Here is a 21120-nt window from a genome sequence, read left to right on the forward strand (position 1 = left end):
TTTTGCAAGTCCACCCAAACTATGAAACCATATAATATAATTTTTATAGATTTAAGATACCCATAAATGGTTATAAGTACTTAAGAATGTATATATATATCTCAACACTTGAAATCTTTGAAAAACTGAAGATATATATGTGTAACAGAGGATGGTGGTTTGAAGAAAAGATGGGGATTATTTAGGCTAATGAAAAGCAATTAAGTTTAATCTCTTGATTAGGGCTGGTAATTAAGGAGGGCCTAATACTCCTAATTATGACTTCATGATCAAAAAAAAAAAAAAAAGAAAAACAAAGAGAAAAGAAATATCAATAATTAGCTAATCCGACCAGAAAACATAACATGCAGTACTGTTATAAAAGTATGCTATTCATGATTTAATTTATTCTACTGATAAATATATCCAAGAAGATTACACATTAATTCAGAAAACTGAAACAATTAATCATAGGGTAGATCGACTGACCGAAAGAACATTTCTAGGGTTTCCAGCTTTCTGGAGTCCGCAGAAATGTTTGTCAGCAAAAGCTTCTTCTTTTTCTTTTCTTTTTTTTTTTTTTTCTTTTTAAAGTGATTAAAGTACTAAACCAAAATTGCACCCAAGATTTGTGTTATTTCAGCCAGATGATTAATATTCATGCTGAATGTATGATCTGAAGGCCACCGACTGAAGATCATCATCATCTTGAAATGGCCATTGCCTGTTATTCGAGCACTGCATTTGATCATGATCGAGAGAATCCATGCTGTTAAACGACGAATTCTCCTCCGGGAGTCCCGGATTTTCGTATTTCACACAAGGGTTCAGATTCATCATGGATCCGTTTCCGTAACAGGCGGCCTGGTTATAAATGTTGTCGATGTTTTGGTGAAAGTTGCAGGAGTCAAATTGGGATGGAAGTACCGTGCCCTGATTTTGAAACGATGGAAACCAACTTTGAACATCTTGCGGGCTGCCGTTGTAGAGCTTTTGATCATTAGGGTTTGTGGGATTGGAGCTGTTAATGATGCATTGAGCTGCTTGTTCCCTCAGAGAAGCCAGTTGGGCCTGTAAATTCACCACCTGAAGATCAAGAAACCAGCCAAAATGATCGATGAGCAAAAACCAAGAATACGAGATCGTAAACTATGATATTAAGATTGAATCAAACCTGCTGCTGGAGGGAAAAAATGTGGGAAACACAGCCATAGATAGGGTCCTGAAGCCTGGCCTGAGCTTCATACGAAATCGTCACGGCCGCTTCGCACCGATCGCTCACCGGGAGATGAGCGAGAAGTTTCGACACGTTGCTGGCCCCAAACACCTTGTGTATAGCTGCAAAATGAGTGGAACCTTGTTCATGGCAGAAGTAAGGGGCAAAAACACAACCCTTGACACATTTTCTTCTCAAGAATTTGCAGGCGCCGCAAGGAGAACCCATATAGTATATACCGCCTAGCTATTTCTCGAGTTTTTGGGAATTAATTCTTTTTTGCGTATTTTCGATGGGGTTTTTTTTTTTTTCTAGTGATGATATAATTAAATGGAAATGATACTATAATTTTTTTTTCTTTTTTCTGTGGTTGGGGCAAGAATCATCATGCCATGGTTTATAAACACTAGAGGAAGAGGGAGTTGGATCATATTTTATTGTGTAATTTATTACATTTGGTTCCCTTATTGGGTTACATGTTAGAAATATTTAATTTCGGAAAAAATGATATCTTTTAAAACCTTCCGTCCTAAATTTTATACTCTGATTTAAGATTCCATTCAGTATCCTTAAAGGACAAAAGAACTAACATATCTGTTTGGTTGATGATTGGATTTTAGCCTGGCTCTTGTTTCCATTGTCAGAAAATTAATATCGATTTCTTGTCTGCAAAATGTACATGATTATTTAGGGGAATATTGAAATGGATGAAAGTTCCACTCTTTTTTTATAAATAATTATTTATATTTCAAGGAATGATAATTAATGGAAATTCGGAAAATTAAAACAATTTAAATTTCTTTAGCTCTGACCATGCTTATCATGTCCTACCGAAAATAATTAATTGCAATTTGATTGACAGTTTTGAGTATTCAATATGAGCAAATAACGAAAATTAACCTTTGACTGGTATTTTATCTCTAGTATTACATTTAATTACGACAATGTGCTACTACATTTCTTTGATTGCGATGGTGTCAATCTTAGCTGTATTTTCAGCCTCTTCGAATTAAAAAATAATAATAAACAAATCAGTCCTAAAGGGAGAGCCACTTTTCAATATTATTTATTACACAAATAATGGTCCAACGTATTTATTTCAAGCTAATTTTTTTTTTTGACAAAGTATCTAAGTTTGGAATTTATAAAAAAAATTATATAAATGCAATGAGCTAGCTAGTGTATAACATACATAGGAAAAAGGGATGGCAATGGGTCGGGTCTAAACCCGACCCCGCATTGAACCTGACCCGGTGGGGCGGGTTTAGACCCGGTCAAGCGGGTCCACATGCGGGTCCTGGGTTTGGTCGGACCCGCCCGAACCCGTCCCGCCAAAAATATATATATTAAATATATTTTAATATAAATAAAAAATAAACATGTATATATATTAATAATATATAATTATATTATTTATATTTCATAATCAATATTTTATCCCTAATTTGAGTTTATAATATTTTTGGATTTAAATAATTTTAATATATTATGATATTTTTAATATGAAAATATATTATTATGATTTTTCTTTTGTTATTAATTATTAATTAAATAAAAATGATATATTTTAACTTGTATGAATATTTTTTTGTCCTAAATATTATTAATATAAATTTAAAAAATAAATTTAATGATGATTTGTTAATTTTTTAACTTATTAAATTTTTTATTTAATAAAATTTAAATTATATTTAATTTGGCGGGTCCACGGGACGGACCGAACCCTCCCCGTTGCCATAGGAAATGAGATCATACCTTCAAGACATTGTCTTACATATGAATCTAGTTATAGATATTAATTAAGACGTGAAATCCATATTTTTTAGGGGATCTCAGGTGTAATTTCATAAGTGAGAACGAACAACTCAACATTTTTATTAATCCATACTAATCTACATCCCTTACTGTAATTTGGATTAATATTAGCATAAGTTAATTATGTAATTCAAAATTTATGCTACCCGGGGAAAGAGAGTAACACTCCTGTGAGATGGTTTCATCCGTGAGATGGGTCAATTCTACTCATATTTATAATAATAAGTAATACTTTTGACATATAATGTAATACTTATTAATGGATAACTCATATAAAAAACCCGTATAAAAAAATGACCCTTGAGACTGTCTTATAGGAGTTTTTGAGAAAAATCGATATGAAATTTGAAATTAAAGCAGTTAATCAACAACTGTTTTCAAATTAACAAGAATACAAAATAATATATATATATATATATATATAATATAGTATTAATTAATCACTCAAATTTATTGATATATTATAATGTAATAGACCAGAAAAAGATTATCCCTGGTGTGCACGACATATATAGCTTTTATTAATAGAGGTTTAATGGAGAGTTTCGTGAGGCATATAGGGTTCTGTTACTTTGCCAATTTGTGTTCTCTTTTGTGTACGTGATTTATATTAATTAAACCCGCACGTACTATCTAATTAATGGTCTCGATGATTCTACAATAATAAATTAGTAAGTTGAAAAGACCCTAAAAACTCTAACTTTTGCATGCACTTGAGGGTTTCATCATCATTATCGAAGAAAAATAATGATAATCTGATGAGAATAGCAAGCATTTGATTACGCTTTTATTTCTACTTTTTACCTTTAGGGTTATTAATTTATTACCGACAAACTAATAGGAGGCTTGGTTTTAGATTTTGTACTGAATTAAGTGTGATCCAGCCGTTGTTTGTGGGTTGTCCACACTAGCTAGATCAATTATTGGCTTGAAATTGTCCCTTCATGTTCGTTTAAATCATTGTGATATTTTTGTCAATATTGCATGAATATGGATATATATATATGAGAATATATTAATTAATACATGACATAACATGATCTCTGTTATCATCCTCTTGCAATTGGCTTGTGAGATTAGATCATAATAATGATCTATATAGGTAGTGTTTGGGAGAGCTTCTAGAAAACACTTCTCAACTTCTCATTAACAAAATTTCATAAAATTGCAAAATTTTGTTAATGAAAAGCTGAGAATTGCTGTCTAAAAGCTCTTCCAAACACTACCATAATATGTGTGATATCCCATCTCACATCGAATTATGAACATATATATGTGAATTAGTTAAGATAAGGGCTATGATGGATTCATATAGTAATTAACTTGATTAATAATTTTCATAAAGCGAAAACAGATACGATGTATTTGTTGTACATTCACATTTGTGTGGCTCAAGCCTCCAGGTGTGGCAACATGAGAATTAGTAAATTAAATATTATGGATAAACATAACTATGTTTTTTTAAAAAAAAAAAATTGACCCCGAAGGGGACCCCATTCTACATGAGTCAGATGTTTAATGACTCATGCGGAGGTTAAATCGAGGGATGTGCACGAGCGGCAGAAACTTGAAGGAGGGAGCAACATAATCAATCCCCAGAGCATACCCCTACAATATTTCAGCAGGAAATATGCTGCACACGAGAATCGAACCCGCAATGCTGGGGAATCTCTTATTAGACGAGGTAAAAACGCAAATTATGTTATGTCACTCGCGCCAAACATTGATGTTAATTAGATTAAAGTAGTGTTTTGTTGAGCTTATACGAACCACTTCTCAGCTTTTTTTTAACAAAGTTTTCATTTTCTAGAAGCTCTCTCAAACACTAACTAATATGATTACACTATCCTCAAGGTAGATCCAATCATAGGAAAATTAATTTGATTTTTTTGAAAAAATAAAAAATAAAAATGGAAACGACATTGATTCAATTACCCGTATAATGCTATCGTCGATTCTGGAAATTCCGCTATATTGTCCCAAATTAGAAAAGTGCTGCCATAAACAAATAATGTCTACCAAGAAATGAAATACCCAATGTGATTTTATTTAAATGGGTTTCATTTCATTTAATTATATAGTTACAAGTACAATAATAATAATAATAATAATAATAATAATAATAATAATAATAATAATAATAATAATAATAATAATAATAATAATAATAATAATAATAGATGGGGTGTGCATATAATACAAAATACAATGAAACAAAAGATAGTGACACGAGAATATAACCACATACGACTTGGGAAAGCACATAACATGGATGTTTTTAAAGTAAAGGGTTTTTCTTTTGTTTTGTTTTGTTTTTTTAAGTATTGGAGGTCACAGCTTGTCGAGCAACAATAGTAATAACATTTTTAATTAATTATATATTTAAATTAGCATTAATCATTTTATCATCACTTTCTTTTGTCACACAAGGGCGCCAACATGTAGACCTTACACTAATTAATTTATTAAATCATTGTCAAGAAATTTAATTAGAATTATATTTGTTATTATCGACATTTTCTAATTTTTCATAATTGTATTTCTAAATTATGGGAATTCATGTAACTTGATTAAAAGTTTTAAAGAAATATAGTTTCTCATCAGATTGATTCGAATATGCTGATACAAAATGGATGTGAAGTTGGCATTAATGCAATAAATTATTAGTGTGATTAATTTTTTTTTAGTTTGCATTGGTCAAGAACAATTTGTTATGAATAATTATCATGACCTAATATGCAGTAAAATGAAAATTCTTGAATGAAATTTTACAAGAAAAATAACCTTTTAAATCAAGCAAAAACAATTAATAGGCTCGAAATGATCACTTAAAGGTAGACTTAGCCAGCCGATAAGGGTACGAGACAATCATATAGCCATCAGCCAACTTTAACCGGACTGTGAAATTAAAATAATTGTACTTATTGGATAAATTAAAGTAATCGACTTGCTACTAAGGTTTTAAAAAATTGAGTTACATTATTATCGTTAGCTATAATTTTGACAAAACAACAAATATTTGGTCTTAGTATCATGGTTAAGGTCATATATAGGTTCGATTTTCATGAAAACATGATGAATTAAAAGAATGAAGTTGCATCATTATCATCAAATATAATTTTTGGTAAGACCGCAGACACTCGGTTATATCTCGACGATTGATTCAAGGCCTATTATACCAATTCAAGTTTTTTTAAAAATATATATGTTTTACCTGTTATTAAATTTGAAATCGCTAATAATATCATTTAATAACTAGCCATCTGAATTTGATTCTTGAGCATGATCAACTGTTTTGCGTGAATAATATATAATATTAACGTTTTAAGTATGTTTAGGGCCCCAATCACGTGAAAGAACTGGCACAAAACAAGGAAATTGAACGTAATATGCATGGCACAAGCATCGATGAAACTCGATCATCCCAAGATCGAACGTAGATTTCACCGTGAATGATTTAAATTAATTATACTCTTTCTGTCCCAAACAAGTATATTGATTTCTTTTTCGTTCTTTTTTTTTTCGATTGTTCTAGATATATAGTTCGATTTTATATTTGATAACAATTTTCTTTGTTTTTTTGTTTTTTTTTACTAATATACAGTTCAATTTCTTGTTTTAATTAAGTGTTGAAAAACATGAACCAGATTTTAAAATAAATTAAATTAAAATAAAATATTAAGGTTGTTTACAAACTTTATTTTTAAGATCATTTTTCTCGATTTATACTTGTGCCAAAGTAAATAAGTCTTCGTATTTTTTTATTCCAAAAAAAAAAAAAGTCTTCGTATTTGGAAAGGAAATCAGAATATGATATGTATGGATATAATACTAGAATTTAAATAAATATTTAGATGAGTAACAAAATGTAAATAATTCATTATAGCAATATCATATTCCTTTGTTTTAAAACAGTAACCAGTCTTATGAACGTGAATTGATTAAAATTATTAAATAATATAAAATTTGTCATGTGCGATAGTATCATGCGTGCTTTGTTGCCTAATAATAAGACTAAATTAGAGTTAGGTTTTCTTGAGATACGCTATATTTAAATTTTTTTAAAGCTTAATCAACACATGGTCTATTACTCTATTAGATGAATATATATATATATATATATATATATATACACACACACACACACACATATACAAATAATAATTACAATAATAATAATGATCCATTTTTAAATTATATGAAATAAATTAAAAATACATAAATGGTATCCATTTGTACGTATAATAAATTAATTATATGTAATAATTAGGGTTTTGTTTGAATAATGAGTCATGTGTACTTGTTGGCCACTGAAGCAAGAAGAAAAAGAATTATAGTTATAAAGACAAGAGGACATGTTAAGTAATTGATATATCCTTAGTTAAAATAATGGGTATATATTAATGTAGGGGATGAGTCCCAACTAATTATTTCTCAAAAGCAGTACATAATATGGACTATCTATTTAATTCCTGTTCAGCCTTTCAAATACAAACCCCTAATTTTATAATGCTAATTTGTTACCCCTTTTTGGATCCCTAAAGGAGTCTTTTTAATTGGGGTTTTTGTTTGTTTTTGGAACACGTTTAATTATGCCACTGTTTACTCCTCATGACTGATAAGACACCCGCCCTCTCCGATCGCCCACGTACGCCAATTTCTTTATTTTATTTTATTTTTATTTTTGGTGTTATCGTTATTTATAGATGTCTTTGAGTGGAGTATGTCTCTTGTGAGATGATTTCATGTATTTTTATTCGTGAGACTGGTTAATCCTGGATATTTTTATAATAAAAAGTAATCTTTTTAACATAAAAAATAATATTTTTTCATGTATGACTCAAATAAAATATTTGTCTTACAAAATTGACCTGTGAAATCGTATCACATAAATTTTTTGTATACTAACTATATATTTCTTTTCCTCACCCCGAGCACTGACATAATAATTGACATTTCGACGATATATAATGTTTTTTTTTTTTTTGCGATAGACGATATATAATGTTATGTTAGTACTCCAACAAAATAATAATAATAATAACAATAATGCCCCTAAGGGGGTGTTTAAATTGGTGGAGTAGGTATACTCTTGGCCAGAGGTCAGGAGTTTAATTTCCCCTGCCAAAACTTTCTTGGACTAGCCTGTCACACAGGGTTTGCCCCGTGTGGTTTACTTGACTAGCGTAGTTTGCGGGCTATTGCGTTAGTCCGGGGGTTTACCCAGAGCGCGCCGAAAAGTAGCGGCTGCGGGTTTCCACGTCACAAAAAAAAAATAATTACAATAATAATAATAATAATAATAATAAAGTGTAACCAAGTTAAGTTATTGTACTTAATAAATAAAAACTGGTGTAATTTACCAAAGCAACATTTTTTTTTAAAAAATAAAAAATAAAAATAAAGATAGATGCAAGGGATATCTTAACTATATCATGATTAATTTCAATACAAATATGGTTTAAGAAATATGCCTCAAATAACGGCGTTAGGTTCATGCACGATCTCGTGAGATAACATGTTATCTAAGAACATTATCTTAAACGTGCATTTAATGATAAATATTTATTGATATATGTAGAGTTCATATTTTTTTAGTGACTTTGTATACAAAGAAATATATAGTTTTATATGTAATGAAATGTTATCCTATAATTAAAGACGAACTTCATACGTACTGTAACACACTTATAATAAAAACATAGCGGCAAAATGAAGCTGAATGAATCCACACGAGTACAGTAGATTATGCGATTATCATAATATGGATTTTCGGGTACTGTGTGGGTGAGAACCCGGGTAGTCCAGATGATGGGATTTCTCGCTTCTGCAAGTGATGTCTACACACAAAAAACAAGAAAATTCGTAAGTGGAGCACCGGAGGATTTCTTCGGCGTCGCCACTCCGATGCTTAAGTCAGGTTATGATGTATGGAGTGGGCTTATGAGATTGAGAAATTGAGAGTGTGTGAATATGAAGACGTAAAAGCGTACCGTCGCAAGGCCCGGGAGCCTGGTATTTATAGGAATTCTGGAGAGACCCTAATGATTAATGCATGAAATGTGATTTCTGACATAATTTAATTTGACAAGATGTTTCCCGTAATTCCTGGATAGTGTCCATGTTTATTCATTATTATTTTCTGTCATTCTCAGATGATGCACATGATGCGGGATCCATGTTTTGATTTAGACCTGGAAGGGTCATCTAGACGGGAAGGGTGCTCAGGCTTGGGAACCCAATCACTAAGCCTTCCTCATCTCCGCTCGGGTGCTACTTCTTTTCCCTGATGTTCTCTTGTCCCATCAACGCAAAAACCACTCCAGACCTGTGCTTTCAAAAACCACTCGGGTTTGGTGATATCCCAAAATATTTCACCAGGGTATCACCAATAGATATGCGAGAAAATAACACTCATTTTTCGCATATACAACTCCATTATATTGAATAGTAGGTACATGTCATGTCAATTTTTATTTTTTTAAAAGTAATTTTGTCGTTAAAAGTAATATTCTCTCGTAATTCAGATTAATATAATTGTTTCTCAAAATTGTCTCGTAAAAAGATCTTACAACAATCTTTTGGTTAATTAATATGCCAATTTTTGTATATTTTATTCGTACGTACGTTTGTTAAAATGAAGAATCTGAAACATTAAACATAGATTCATGAACCAAAGTTTTTTGGTACCATAAAATCATAATTGCATCCGCGTGCTTATTTACAACGAGGTATGAAATGTAAGTGGGGGGCAAATTAACGTGACACCTAGCTCCATCAACTTTTAAGAAGACCCAAAACAAATTAGAGTCCAAACAAGTTACGAAAATAACAAAAAAATATTCTCTCTTTTTTTCAAAAATTATATTGAAATATATGTGCTTTATATACAATAGTACTCCAAATAATTTAGTCCATATTGGCTCCTAGCTAGCTACTAATAAAAACCGTTAGCTATCAATAATCATTGAGTAAATATTATAAAGTCCTCACATTTAGCCCGCAACTCTAATTATGGGGTGACATAAATTGGAAGAGATATGAGTTCGATCTCAAGAAATACAACCTCTCACCCCTTTGTAATAATAGTAAGAAATAAATGTGGTCATATTATCAAATCTTCGTCAATTTCAATTAATCCCACGATTTAATTATTTCTGAATTTTGCTAATAGGTTTAATTTTATTTTATTTCATGAAATAAATTATTAAGGTCGTGGTTGGTTAAATAATAATAATAATAATAATTTGAGAATCCAGGGTGGTGTTGGAGTGTGATACGGACATGTGGCCAATCCGATTGCTAGTCAAGCAGACAAAGAGTTTGCACGTGGGTCCGACGCACGTGCGGGGATGATTGATTATTTATCTGATGTTTGATCTCTATAATCATGATTACGGGGCATTAAACTGGTTCTCTCAATCTTAGCTGGTGTATGAAGAGAACAAAATCCCATTACTTTTTTTTTTATTTAACAAATTTAGATCAACAAAGCCCATTACTTCTAAACAAATTTAGATCAACAAATCCATCTAATTTTATTACGGTACAAACCGTAAGAGCTTGTAGGAAGAGCGCTGCACCTCTACAAAACATTATCTTAATGTACTCATCTATTTGTATTAATATAAACGCAATTTATCTAAAACTATTGGGTGCAATAAATACTCATATTATAGGTTGCGTTTGAAATGTTGCAGGTTTTATAATATTTGAGTAGGGGTGAGAAAATTATGTCGAAATTTTGGTAATACGAAATTGTATCGAAAATACCGAAATTATAAAATTTTTAGTATATCAAAGATTTTGATATAGTACCATAATAGGATGAAATTTGAAAATTTGGTATATACCGGAATACAGAAACATGCATTATATAAAAATTTAAATATATATAATATTTTTAAACAATAAATTTTAAAAATTTTAAAAAACTTAATGTTTTTTTTCGGTATAAAAAAAATACCAAAACTGTACCAAAATCTCGGTATATTGTAAAATTTTGGTATAATCGATACGTCGTACGCTAATTATATGTACCAAAATTACATATATATTTTTTTTTATTTTTTCGGTATAACAAAATTTTCTATATACGATCGATATAAAATTTTTTTATACAATAATATTCGATATGGTATACATTATAAAATTTTTGGTACGGTATGATATACCACCTCTATATTTGAGCTTCATTATTACTAATCTGGTATAATATTTGTTTGAGGAACATACGTTTAATAATATGTAAACCTATAATTTAATTTGTATATTTTAAAGTTTATGTTTAATAAATTATAAATGTACTTTTTAAATAACTCTTGATTGCAAGTTTAGTTATACCAAACAAACTACCCACCCAAAACAATATATAATAATTATACGTTAATTAAGAATTAAGGGAATGCATGGGTGAGGAATTGGCGCTCAAAAATTTCAAATTAATCAATAATGAATTTTGGGTTAATTGCATACATTGTTCTATGAAATCAAGAGATTGTTAAAAAAATTTATAATTATTAATTCTTCGTGTTTTCATATTTTGAGTAAACATATCTCTGAAAATACGTACAAACAAGGAGGTGAGTGTTCAAAATTTAAATGCATGAAGATGTGTGCGCTTTGGAAACACGGAGTTAATAGATCCTAATTTTTTCATATGTGGTTTTTACCAATCTCGAGATTAATTTCACGGAGAGATAGTGTGTAATTAATCCATGACATAATAATCTAGACTTTGAATCAGATTTATTCTACAACCTCAACGACAAGAACAAGAAACAATTTGTCATTGCCTGATGATCGAGGGACAAAATCTACGAGGAGCTTCATTTTTTGGGATTAAGATAAAATTATAAGTTAAATAGAGTTAATAACTCCGCTAAACACATTGATAGTCCTTAATTAAATTAAAAATGTAGTTTGAACAGGAGGCAAATCCTCAAAGTCCAAACATAATATAGGGACGAATGATAATATTTAGTAAAAAAAATTGAAAAACATTGGAGGCGATGTCATTTCAAGAGATTTAATGAAGGATTCTTGAGAGGGATGTTTTTGTTTTTGTTAATTAAGAAGAGGTACTGGACTTAAATAATGGTATCATCATGAGTTAGAGTTTGAATTCAATTAATTAACCAATTATTAGTCTAATAATATATAACATTTTATATTTTTGTCAGTCATAGAGATTAGCTCAGTGACACGCAATCGTTAACCCATTTTTTTTAGTAAGAATAAATTTGTTATTATATATGTATATATGTGTTAGTATTTAATAATACAAGGCTATTATCTTTCACTGACTACTCAAAGCATGGAACGTACCCTTAAACTATATTGTTGGTTATGTACAGTTTTCTTTGTACAATTTCATCATTTAGGTCGTCGAATTTCAGTGTTAGTTTATGTTCTTTGTTTTTTTTTTTGTTTTGACAATTTTATTTTTCTTTTTTATGTTGTGTTGATATGTCACTAATGCGATGCAAGCTAACGTCGCACTATCATATTATGACTTCACGTGAAAATTGCAATTTATAAATTTCCCTAATTTAAGTTTGGTGATAGGGATTTATCGAGAATTTGCCCATGTATAATACTATAATTTTTTTAAAAAATAATTAAATTATCTCATGAAATTCGTTTCTGACCCTAATATTTCGAATTGTTGGTCAAAAATTGTTGCAAGAAAATTGCGATAACGTGTAGTGGGAAGCTTAAGGAGACATGAAGCCGCGCACACAAGTATATATAGCTAATTAATATGCAAAATAATTCCATTCAAAATTGTCATCTTGTGGGCAATTAATACCCAATTAGAGGACTGTTTTGTTCCTTGAAAAATACACTAATTAGGCCATTTCAACAATTCAAGTCTCCTACCTATGATGATTAAACACGTCCACTCAAAAAGTCACATCCACTTCTTTTTATAGAAAGTTGGCAATAGTGATAATACATACTGCCTTGGTCTTTTGCATTTTCTCCCTAATATGTTTAGGGGTAAAATTCTACAATAATAGATCTATTTAGGAGCAACAGTACTGTTTTCGCTTTATTGTTCGTTATTCTTGATTTTTTTTAATTGAATACAAAAATTATTTCAAAATTTGGATAGAAGTTTCTCGGTCTTTTGATCAGGAACAATAATCAAATATGCATTTCATTTCTATATATAAGAACATGTCAATTAAGGTTACATCCCATTTATTTATTTAGTAGAAATTGTTTTTTCCGTCGTCGTCTATGTATATATGTCTAATGTCTCCCCAAAATTTAAGTCTGTTATATTGTCGAAATTAAGTTTTATGAGTTTTGCATATTACTTTTTTTTTGTTGGTAATTTAAGCTTTTTTTTTTAATTTTAGTCATTTTTTTTTATTTGGATATGTTGGTGCTATTTCGGCAACAACATGGCCAACGACACATAAACACCAAGTAGAGAAAAGATTATGATTGTCAAAAAAACTAAAAGATATTGAACGAACACTAAAAAATGTTAAAATCCTAAACGAGAAAATATATATAAAGGGTCAAAATTACAATATTCCCAGTTATTTATGCAAAAAATAATAGTATAAGTTTAAGCCAAAAATATTTATTGTTTGCTAATTAGTACGTATGGGAAATTTATATATAATTAAGCAGTTGCTATATATAAGGGCGCTTAGAAACTGAACCAAAACAAACTATAAAATCAAACCAAACTCTATGGTTTGGGGGAAAATTCCAACCTACATCATGTGTATAACCCCATGAGACAGGTGGATGTATTTTATTTGTTTAAATCATGTGGATCCCATATAATTCAGTGGAACCCACATGATTTGAATCAACCAGTGATTGCCAACTACCCCATGGAACAATACCCATGGGGTAGGATCGAAGCTTGGGATGATTTTTAGTCAATCACGAGTTGGATTAGTTTTAAAATAATGAAGCTAAAAAAATTGGTTTGGTTTGGTTTAAGTTTTGGATAAAAATAAACAAGATCAAACCAACCGATAATCCTAATATAAAAAATATGTAATAATTCTTGTTAATTGTATAATATTTCTTGGATATTGAAATATTTTTATATTTGATTTTTAGTTTGTGTTCAATTATTAGTGATCTTTGTAAATAGTATATATAATTACATCGAGAATTTGTGTATTGAAAACTTTATACCATACAAATATAACCACAACAATAAAAGTTTAGGTTTTTTTAGAAATTAATTTCGAAATTATATAACCTTAATATATAAGTATTTTATTTTATGATATTTTACTTATAATGATTCTAGTTGACAATAAATAAAATTTTCACATAAACTTCTATCAAATACTTATTTTTACATTTATGTTTTTCCAAATTACAATATCTCATGCATTAATTTACTCTGAAACTCAAAACTTAAAATCATTAATCATCCGAAATTAATCCGAATGAGACCAAAACCGAAATTCATGAATTGACTATAAATAATAGACGGTTAATAGACGGTTTGATTTGATTTGAAATTTTATGAATAACATATAAAATATAATTGTCATCAAATGTTTATTTAAAACCGAATCAAACCATAATTGAACATCTTTTATTGCAGATCATTCTATGCTGCACAAGTGCAAAATCCACCATTTATTGGCTCGGGCCCCATATACAGGGGCCGGGCCCCACACACAAAAATTGTGTGGGGCCCGAACCAATAGATGGCCCAAATTCTTCGAGTGAATTTCATCCGATGGATCATAGAAAAACCCATATAGTTCCATTCAATATTGTCTTCTTTCGTGACTATTTTGATGCTCTCTAGCCCGATTGGAAAAAGTGGTGTTCCTTAAAAAATACACTAAATGGGGAAAAATTTTTCAAGAATTCAAGCCCCACCTACGTCTACTCAAGGTCATGTCAACTTCTTTATAGAAAGTTACCTATACTTTCTTCATTTTTCATTTTCTCCTATATTATTAGGTCGAGTGGAGCCCAAAATATATAAACATGCAGGTTTATGTGAAGTCACTCGTACTGTTTTTTTCACTATTTTTTTTAAATACCCAAATAGGTGTATGTGTGTGTATAGATTTTTAACAAGTGAGTTAATATATAGGAGTGAGATGTAATTAATTTTGTCATTTCATTATGTTTATATATATATATATATATATATATATGTTTATATATATATATGTTTATATATATATTTCTTGATGGTGAGATCATCACCATGATGATGATGCCCCAAATGAAAGAAAAAGAGAAGAAAAAGAGAAGTCACTTATAAGTACACATGGTTAATTGTAATAAACTCCATATTTCTTAGCTAAACTGGGAATTCCCCTTTTCATTTAGTGTGAATAATTGGATGTTTTTTAGGATTTTAATTTATAATATGGGTCTTTCAACTACGTCCAGTGACCGTTACTCTAGATGTAATTATGTTCGTGAAAAATACTTTATATTAATATATGGTTGGTGAAACATTAACGCATTCTTAATTTGAATTACAGCTTGTAAGAAAACTCATATGTATAATTTATATAATGGACGATGTAATATCTATATTATACTAAATAACTTTAACTATAGAAATTAGACCTAATAAAGGGAGATCGTAAACGGTTAAGTCGATGCCACCTACAGGGTAGTGCTTTGTGGGTGGCGTGTCGGATTTTGATTGGTTAAAATCAGTGGACCCCACAAAGGACCCACTGATTTTAACCAATTATGTGGTTACACGTCGCTCGCAAGATAGTACCCTGTGGGCGGCATGAACAAAACCATCGTAAACACGTGTCTTGATTTGGGATATCAGCATACGCGAGTACAATGCATTGGTGCTTTAATTTCCTGGGCTTCAAACTATCCAATGCTTGTTTCACCTTTTTAATGGCCCAACGTCTCTTACTATCTAATCATTATTGATTTTTTTTTATTCTGAAAATATATTTAGTTACTTTCAACCAATTGTTTATAAGAAAGTTGTTATTTTCCCCGACTGGTCTCATGGGTTGGGTTTGACTAGGGGTGGTTCGATACGGTATACCGTGGTATTCAATGAATATCGCATACCGTATCGAAATGTCGGTATATCAAAATTTCGGTATGACATAAATTCATATTGTTCTTATCGAAAAATTTCGGTATACTGAAATTTGTTACGGTATCGGACATATCGGTATGATACCGTGTATACCGACATTTTGAATATTTTTTAAAATATTTTTTTAAAAAAAATGTCGGTATATGCGGTATCATATCGATACCGTATATACCGACTTTTTTAAATATTTTTTGGGTATACCGAAATACCAAAATTTCGCAAATCCTCTACCGATATCGATACCAAAAATTTCGGTATGGTATAAATTTTCGATATACCGAAATTTTCAGTATGTACGGTTTTTTTTGGTATGGTATAGGCAGTATGACGACATTTCGATATTTTTCCCTAGCCTTAGGTTTGACCAACATGGGAAGATTGGTTAGGTATTGTTTGAGTTCCTCGAAGTACCTTTCGCTCGTTCGTTAATCCACTCAAACTTTTGTGATTTCCTCAACACTTGGAAAAAGAGATGACTTTGGTAGGAAGAACTGAATATGAACCTTGATATGACTGTTATTCGTCGTGCCAATTTTTGGACCTCCTTCACTCACTTGGATGATGTCAGCTCTTGAATAGTCCTCACCTTCTCTTAATTAACCTCAATGTCTCTTTCCATGACCGCATACCTAAAAAAATCTCCCCCATTTCACTCCAAACGTGCGATTGGGTAGATTATGTCTCATACCATATCCTCAAAGTTTAGAACATCTTTTCGAGGTCGGATATGAGGTTCCTTTCCTCTTCAGACTTGATCGATATGTCATCTACACATACTTTCATATTTCTCCCCTCTTATTGCTTGAAGATATTGGCCATCAACCCCTGATAGGTTGTCCAAGCATTATTCAGAAATGCATGATCACATAACAAAAGGTCATGCCTAAAGTGATGAGAGTGTCCTTGTCAAAATCTTTATGTAAGGGAAATTTATGGTGAAAGAATTTGTTTACATAAAAGTACTAATAAGAGAATTGTGTGTATCAAATTTAAGTGTTGTGTACAGTGTTGAGAATACTTACGACAACATGCAGCAGAATAATATAACACAAAGGATTTACATAAATAAAATAAGACTCGAATAATTATGCACAAATGCACACATTTGCGCAATGCCTCGGGAAAAAATAATCACTAGAAAATATAGTCAGTCTACAAAACAAATACTAGTGAATAATGAAAAACTAAATTCCTTAATAAGTCAGGAAAGTAAATTTCATCCTAAAATACTAATAACAAAAATAACTAAATACACAAGATGAAAATCCAGTATAACCGAAATACGGAGTAGAGATCAACTTTTTAATGAAAACTTTGCACAAGTGTTGTGTTTGAGTATCTCTAATACTTCACGAAAACAAAATGTGAAACACCGATGCATCGCTTCTTGAACAATCTTCAGGCTTCCGATTGCTCTTACTATATGCGGCTCTCTATCTTGGTACGTTATGCATCATATATTCTTCAATATATATATATATATATATATATATATATAAACTTGTTTTGGTCGTGAAAAGATTCCTTGTTTTAGGATCGAACGCTTACCACTAGGCCAAAAGTTATAGCTATTATCCAATGCACAACTTTATTTTTTCATACTTGTGGAAGCACATATGAGTCGGGTTATTGAGTCCATGAGTCCAGGGAAGGACGTACCTTACTTTTGGTGATTTCTTATATCTCTTTGAGCTCACTCTTATCCTTTCTCTTCTGTCGGTCCTGTCCCAGCAGAGAGCCAGAGACAATATTACCCGTTAATATCTAGTATCCTTTTTTTACAACCCACTTAGCTAATCAGATCAAAAAGTACAACGTCAATAGTTTGACACACTAGAGCTTCCCAAGAGATCACCCATCTCAGTACTACTCTTACTCATGCACGCTTAACCTAACAACACCCCCCCTCTGAAGTATAATTGTATGCTTATTGGAAAACTCGAACCCATGACCTCGCTCTGATACCAGTTGTTAAGATCAAACTCTTATCACTAGGCCAAAAACTATAGTCGTTAGCCAATACGCAACTTTATTTTCTTATATTTGTGGCAGCACAGATGGGTCGGATTTTTAAGCCCATGAGTCTCGGAAGGGCGTTCTTTACCGTTGGTACTGTCTCATATCTCTTTGAGACCAGTCTTATCTTTTTCTCTATAGCAGTCCTATCCCAACAGAGACAATATTATCCGTTAAGAAATGGTGTCTCTCTTTTACAACCAACATATCAAATCAGATCAAAAAGTGCAACGTCAGCAGCTTGACGCACTAGAGCTTCCTAGGAGGTCACCATATTAGTACTACTCTCACTCATGCACGCTTAACTAATACCTTGAATAGATACATACAAAATAAGGAAAGTAGTGTTTCATTAGGAAACAAACTCTTTTGAATATGATGAATCAAATCTTGAGTTAATAGAAATAAATAGTCCAGAAACACAAAACTCTTTAATACATAATCTTATAGGAAAGGAAAAAAAATTTGAGGAATTATGTCTTTCAAGGCAAGACACGATTCCTTTCGGATGGTACCCAAAAATGAGCGTCCATGAAGCACATCTCATAGCCCATAAACAAATTGTAGTGACCCGTCCCAAAATCAATAATTAATCAAAGCTTAAGCATGCAAAATAACTAAAACGCGATAAACAGATAAATCCAGCGGAAACTTAAATATTTCAAACTAGAATCTACCGGCAGAATACAACTGGTCCAAATCAAATACTAAAAATACCAATGGTATTTTACAACCCCATCGTAAAGCGTACTAAAATCTAACAACAAAGATAACTTGATACAGTACAATCCATCCTGCTGCTCAACAACCGCTAACACCCGGTCCGTCCAACCTAAGTCATGTTCCGTGGAATGGGGTGTCCAGAAAAAAAACCGAGAATGTGAGCTAACAACGCTCAGTACAGATGTATGAGTATACACATGCTATGAATGTTAAATGCAAGTGAAGGGTACCGGAAACCTATCCATATTGAATCCTCAATCAAAGGCTCCATGGTATGTAGTACGCTGGACCGTCGCATCAGGAGGCACTCCCATACCATAAACCAAGGACATAATCGGATCCAAAACCATGGCATACATCCACAAAATATCATGGGACTGAGCGAACCCTTCTACAGGTAATATCAATGGTAAAAGGCCCAACATGATAATGCATGCAACATAATATATATGTGACATAATCAATGCACATATTAGTAATGCCATATAAAACATGCAAACATAAAATATGCATATTCAACCAGGATATCTCGAATAGTACGTCCGTACCTCAGAATAAGCAACCTAGTGAAACTGGATCTTTAGTACAAGCCTATAAACAGATAATTATCGTATCACTAATCGTCTACTAAAAGTCTTAACTAGACTATTAGCTACTGACTAAAACTAATCAGAGTCTAGCAATATACCTACGTCCGTAATCAGTCCTTTGATGGCGATGACCTCAAAACTTAGGCACAACCCCGATTCAATCCCGGTAGCGCTCCGTCATTACCCTAAAATCTAGCTACAAATGAGAGAGAAATGTTTTGGAAATGAGCAATTGAACTGAGCTCTCGACCTCCTATTTATAGACTACGTTCGAAACTACCGAACTCGCGATTGGAACTTCAGATTCCACTTTGGAGATTCCAATCGTGCTTCTGAACAATCTCCACCAAACACGTGTCTCTGATTTTACAACTCGGTTACCGACAGTAGTTCGGAACTACCGATCCTAATTCGTAGCTTCCGAATTACCTCTTGTTCGATCATCCAATCAAAGCCCATACCCTGTCCAACTGTCACTAGATCGGAACTACCGATCTCACATTCAGAGCTTCCGAACTGCTCACCAATCTTGGCTTCCAAACCAGTTCGGTACTTTCGAACTCCTCTTCGGAATTTCCGAACGACTTTGACCTTTCGATCAGCAATGCTAGCTTCCAAACCTGTTCGGAGCTTCCGATCCTACCTTCGAAACTTTTGAACTGTCCCAAACTCTCGAAGCCTTGGAAACTATTTTTGATTGTTTTGAATTCGATTTTTGACTCCTTAAGCTCAAATTAGTATCCCTAAATCATGTTTAAGCAATATATTTTCTTAATTTGGAGTCAGGATACTACACAAATCCACCAACTGAAATATTCATGCAAGGGATAACAATCATAAGAACTTGCTTCGTTCAGTTCCTGAAGTCAACACACACCATCCATTTTCTAGTTCAATTTGGTTAGGGACTGAACTTCCCTAATATTCTTTTTTTTTAACAACGTCTACACTTGTTCCACGATCACCTTATCCTTCTCAAACACGGAGTGTCTTTTCACGACCTTGCGTGCTCTCGGGATGATGTTAAGTTTATGTTCGACCATTAATGCGGCGAGATCCTAATGAGCTTGGATGAATACCATATGAATACATCCGAGTTCTTCTTCAAGCGGGTGATTAACTCGGTTCTTAGCCTCTTCTCCAAGCCCAAGTCACGTTTTTAAGCCCAAATTGGGAAATAATTATGTATTTTTGTATTAATTTATAATGGATTTATATATTTTATATTCTATGATTAGTGTAATATATATGCACACATATTCAAAAATTAATTTACTAATTTTTATGGAATTTTAATTTTTTTTTAATCCACACCACGACTGTTATGTGAAAATGATATTGTACTAGAATAGTGATCTCTGCGATGGGCTCTGCGACTTTTATATAGAGATAATGTTGATGATCATATGAAAAGAATATATCTGAAATAAACAGTGTACGTGGTTTGTTATGTGAAAACAGACAATGTTGTACTTGGTGTTGTAACACCAACGACAACACAGTGCAGCGGAAATTAAAGCGTAAATAAAACACAAGTAATTAATTTTGCACGAGTATAAAAACTCGTGCGGGTGCCTTAGGGCTAAATATCACTAGAAAAAGTAAGATCAGTCTTACAAACCAATACTAGTGATTTTACGAAAAATCAATAAATCCTAAATTTCTCAACAGGTTGAGAAATCAAATTTGCATCC

At 31.8% G+C, this 21120-nt stretch overlaps 1 protein-coding gene across 1 annotated transcript; it reads right to left on the minus strand.

Annotated features, from left to right (window-relative positions):
- Positions 1 to 630: 630 nt before the first annotated feature.
- LOC140878629 (LOB domain-containing protein 14-like) lies at positions 631 to 20469 on the minus strand. Its single transcript, XM_073282245.1, has 3 exons — positions 20392 to 20469; positions 1154 to 1441; positions 631 to 1065 (listed from the first exon to the last, which is right to left on the minus strand). The coding sequence occupies exons 1-3, from the start codon at positions 20467 to 20469 to the stop codon at positions 631 to 633; spliced, it is 801 nt and encodes a 266-aa protein (XP_073138346.1).
- Between the last annotated feature and the right edge of the window lie 651 nt (positions 20470 to 21120).

The sequence above is a fragment of the Henckelia pumila genome, chromosome 2 (genome assembly GCF_033568475.1).
Source record: "Henckelia pumila isolate YLH828 chromosome 2, ASM3356847v2, whole genome shotgun sequence".
Taxonomy (NCBI): Eukaryota; Viridiplantae; Streptophyta; class Magnoliopsida; order Lamiales; family Gesneriaceae; genus Henckelia; species Henckelia pumila.

Coding starts and splice junctions, on each gene's coding strand:
- LOC140878629 (XM_073282245.1), bottom strand. CDS start 20,469: ATGGTCGAACATAAACTTAACATCATCCCGAGAGCACGCAAGGTCGTG. Junction 1,442..20,391: donor CCGTGTTTGAGAAGGATAAG/GTGATCGTGGAA, acceptor CTCGAGAAATAG/CTAGGCGGTATATACTATAT. Junction 1,066..1,153: donor TTTTTTCCCTCCAGCAGCAG/GTTTGATTCAAT, acceptor CTTGATCTTCAG/GTGGTGAATTTACAGGCCCA.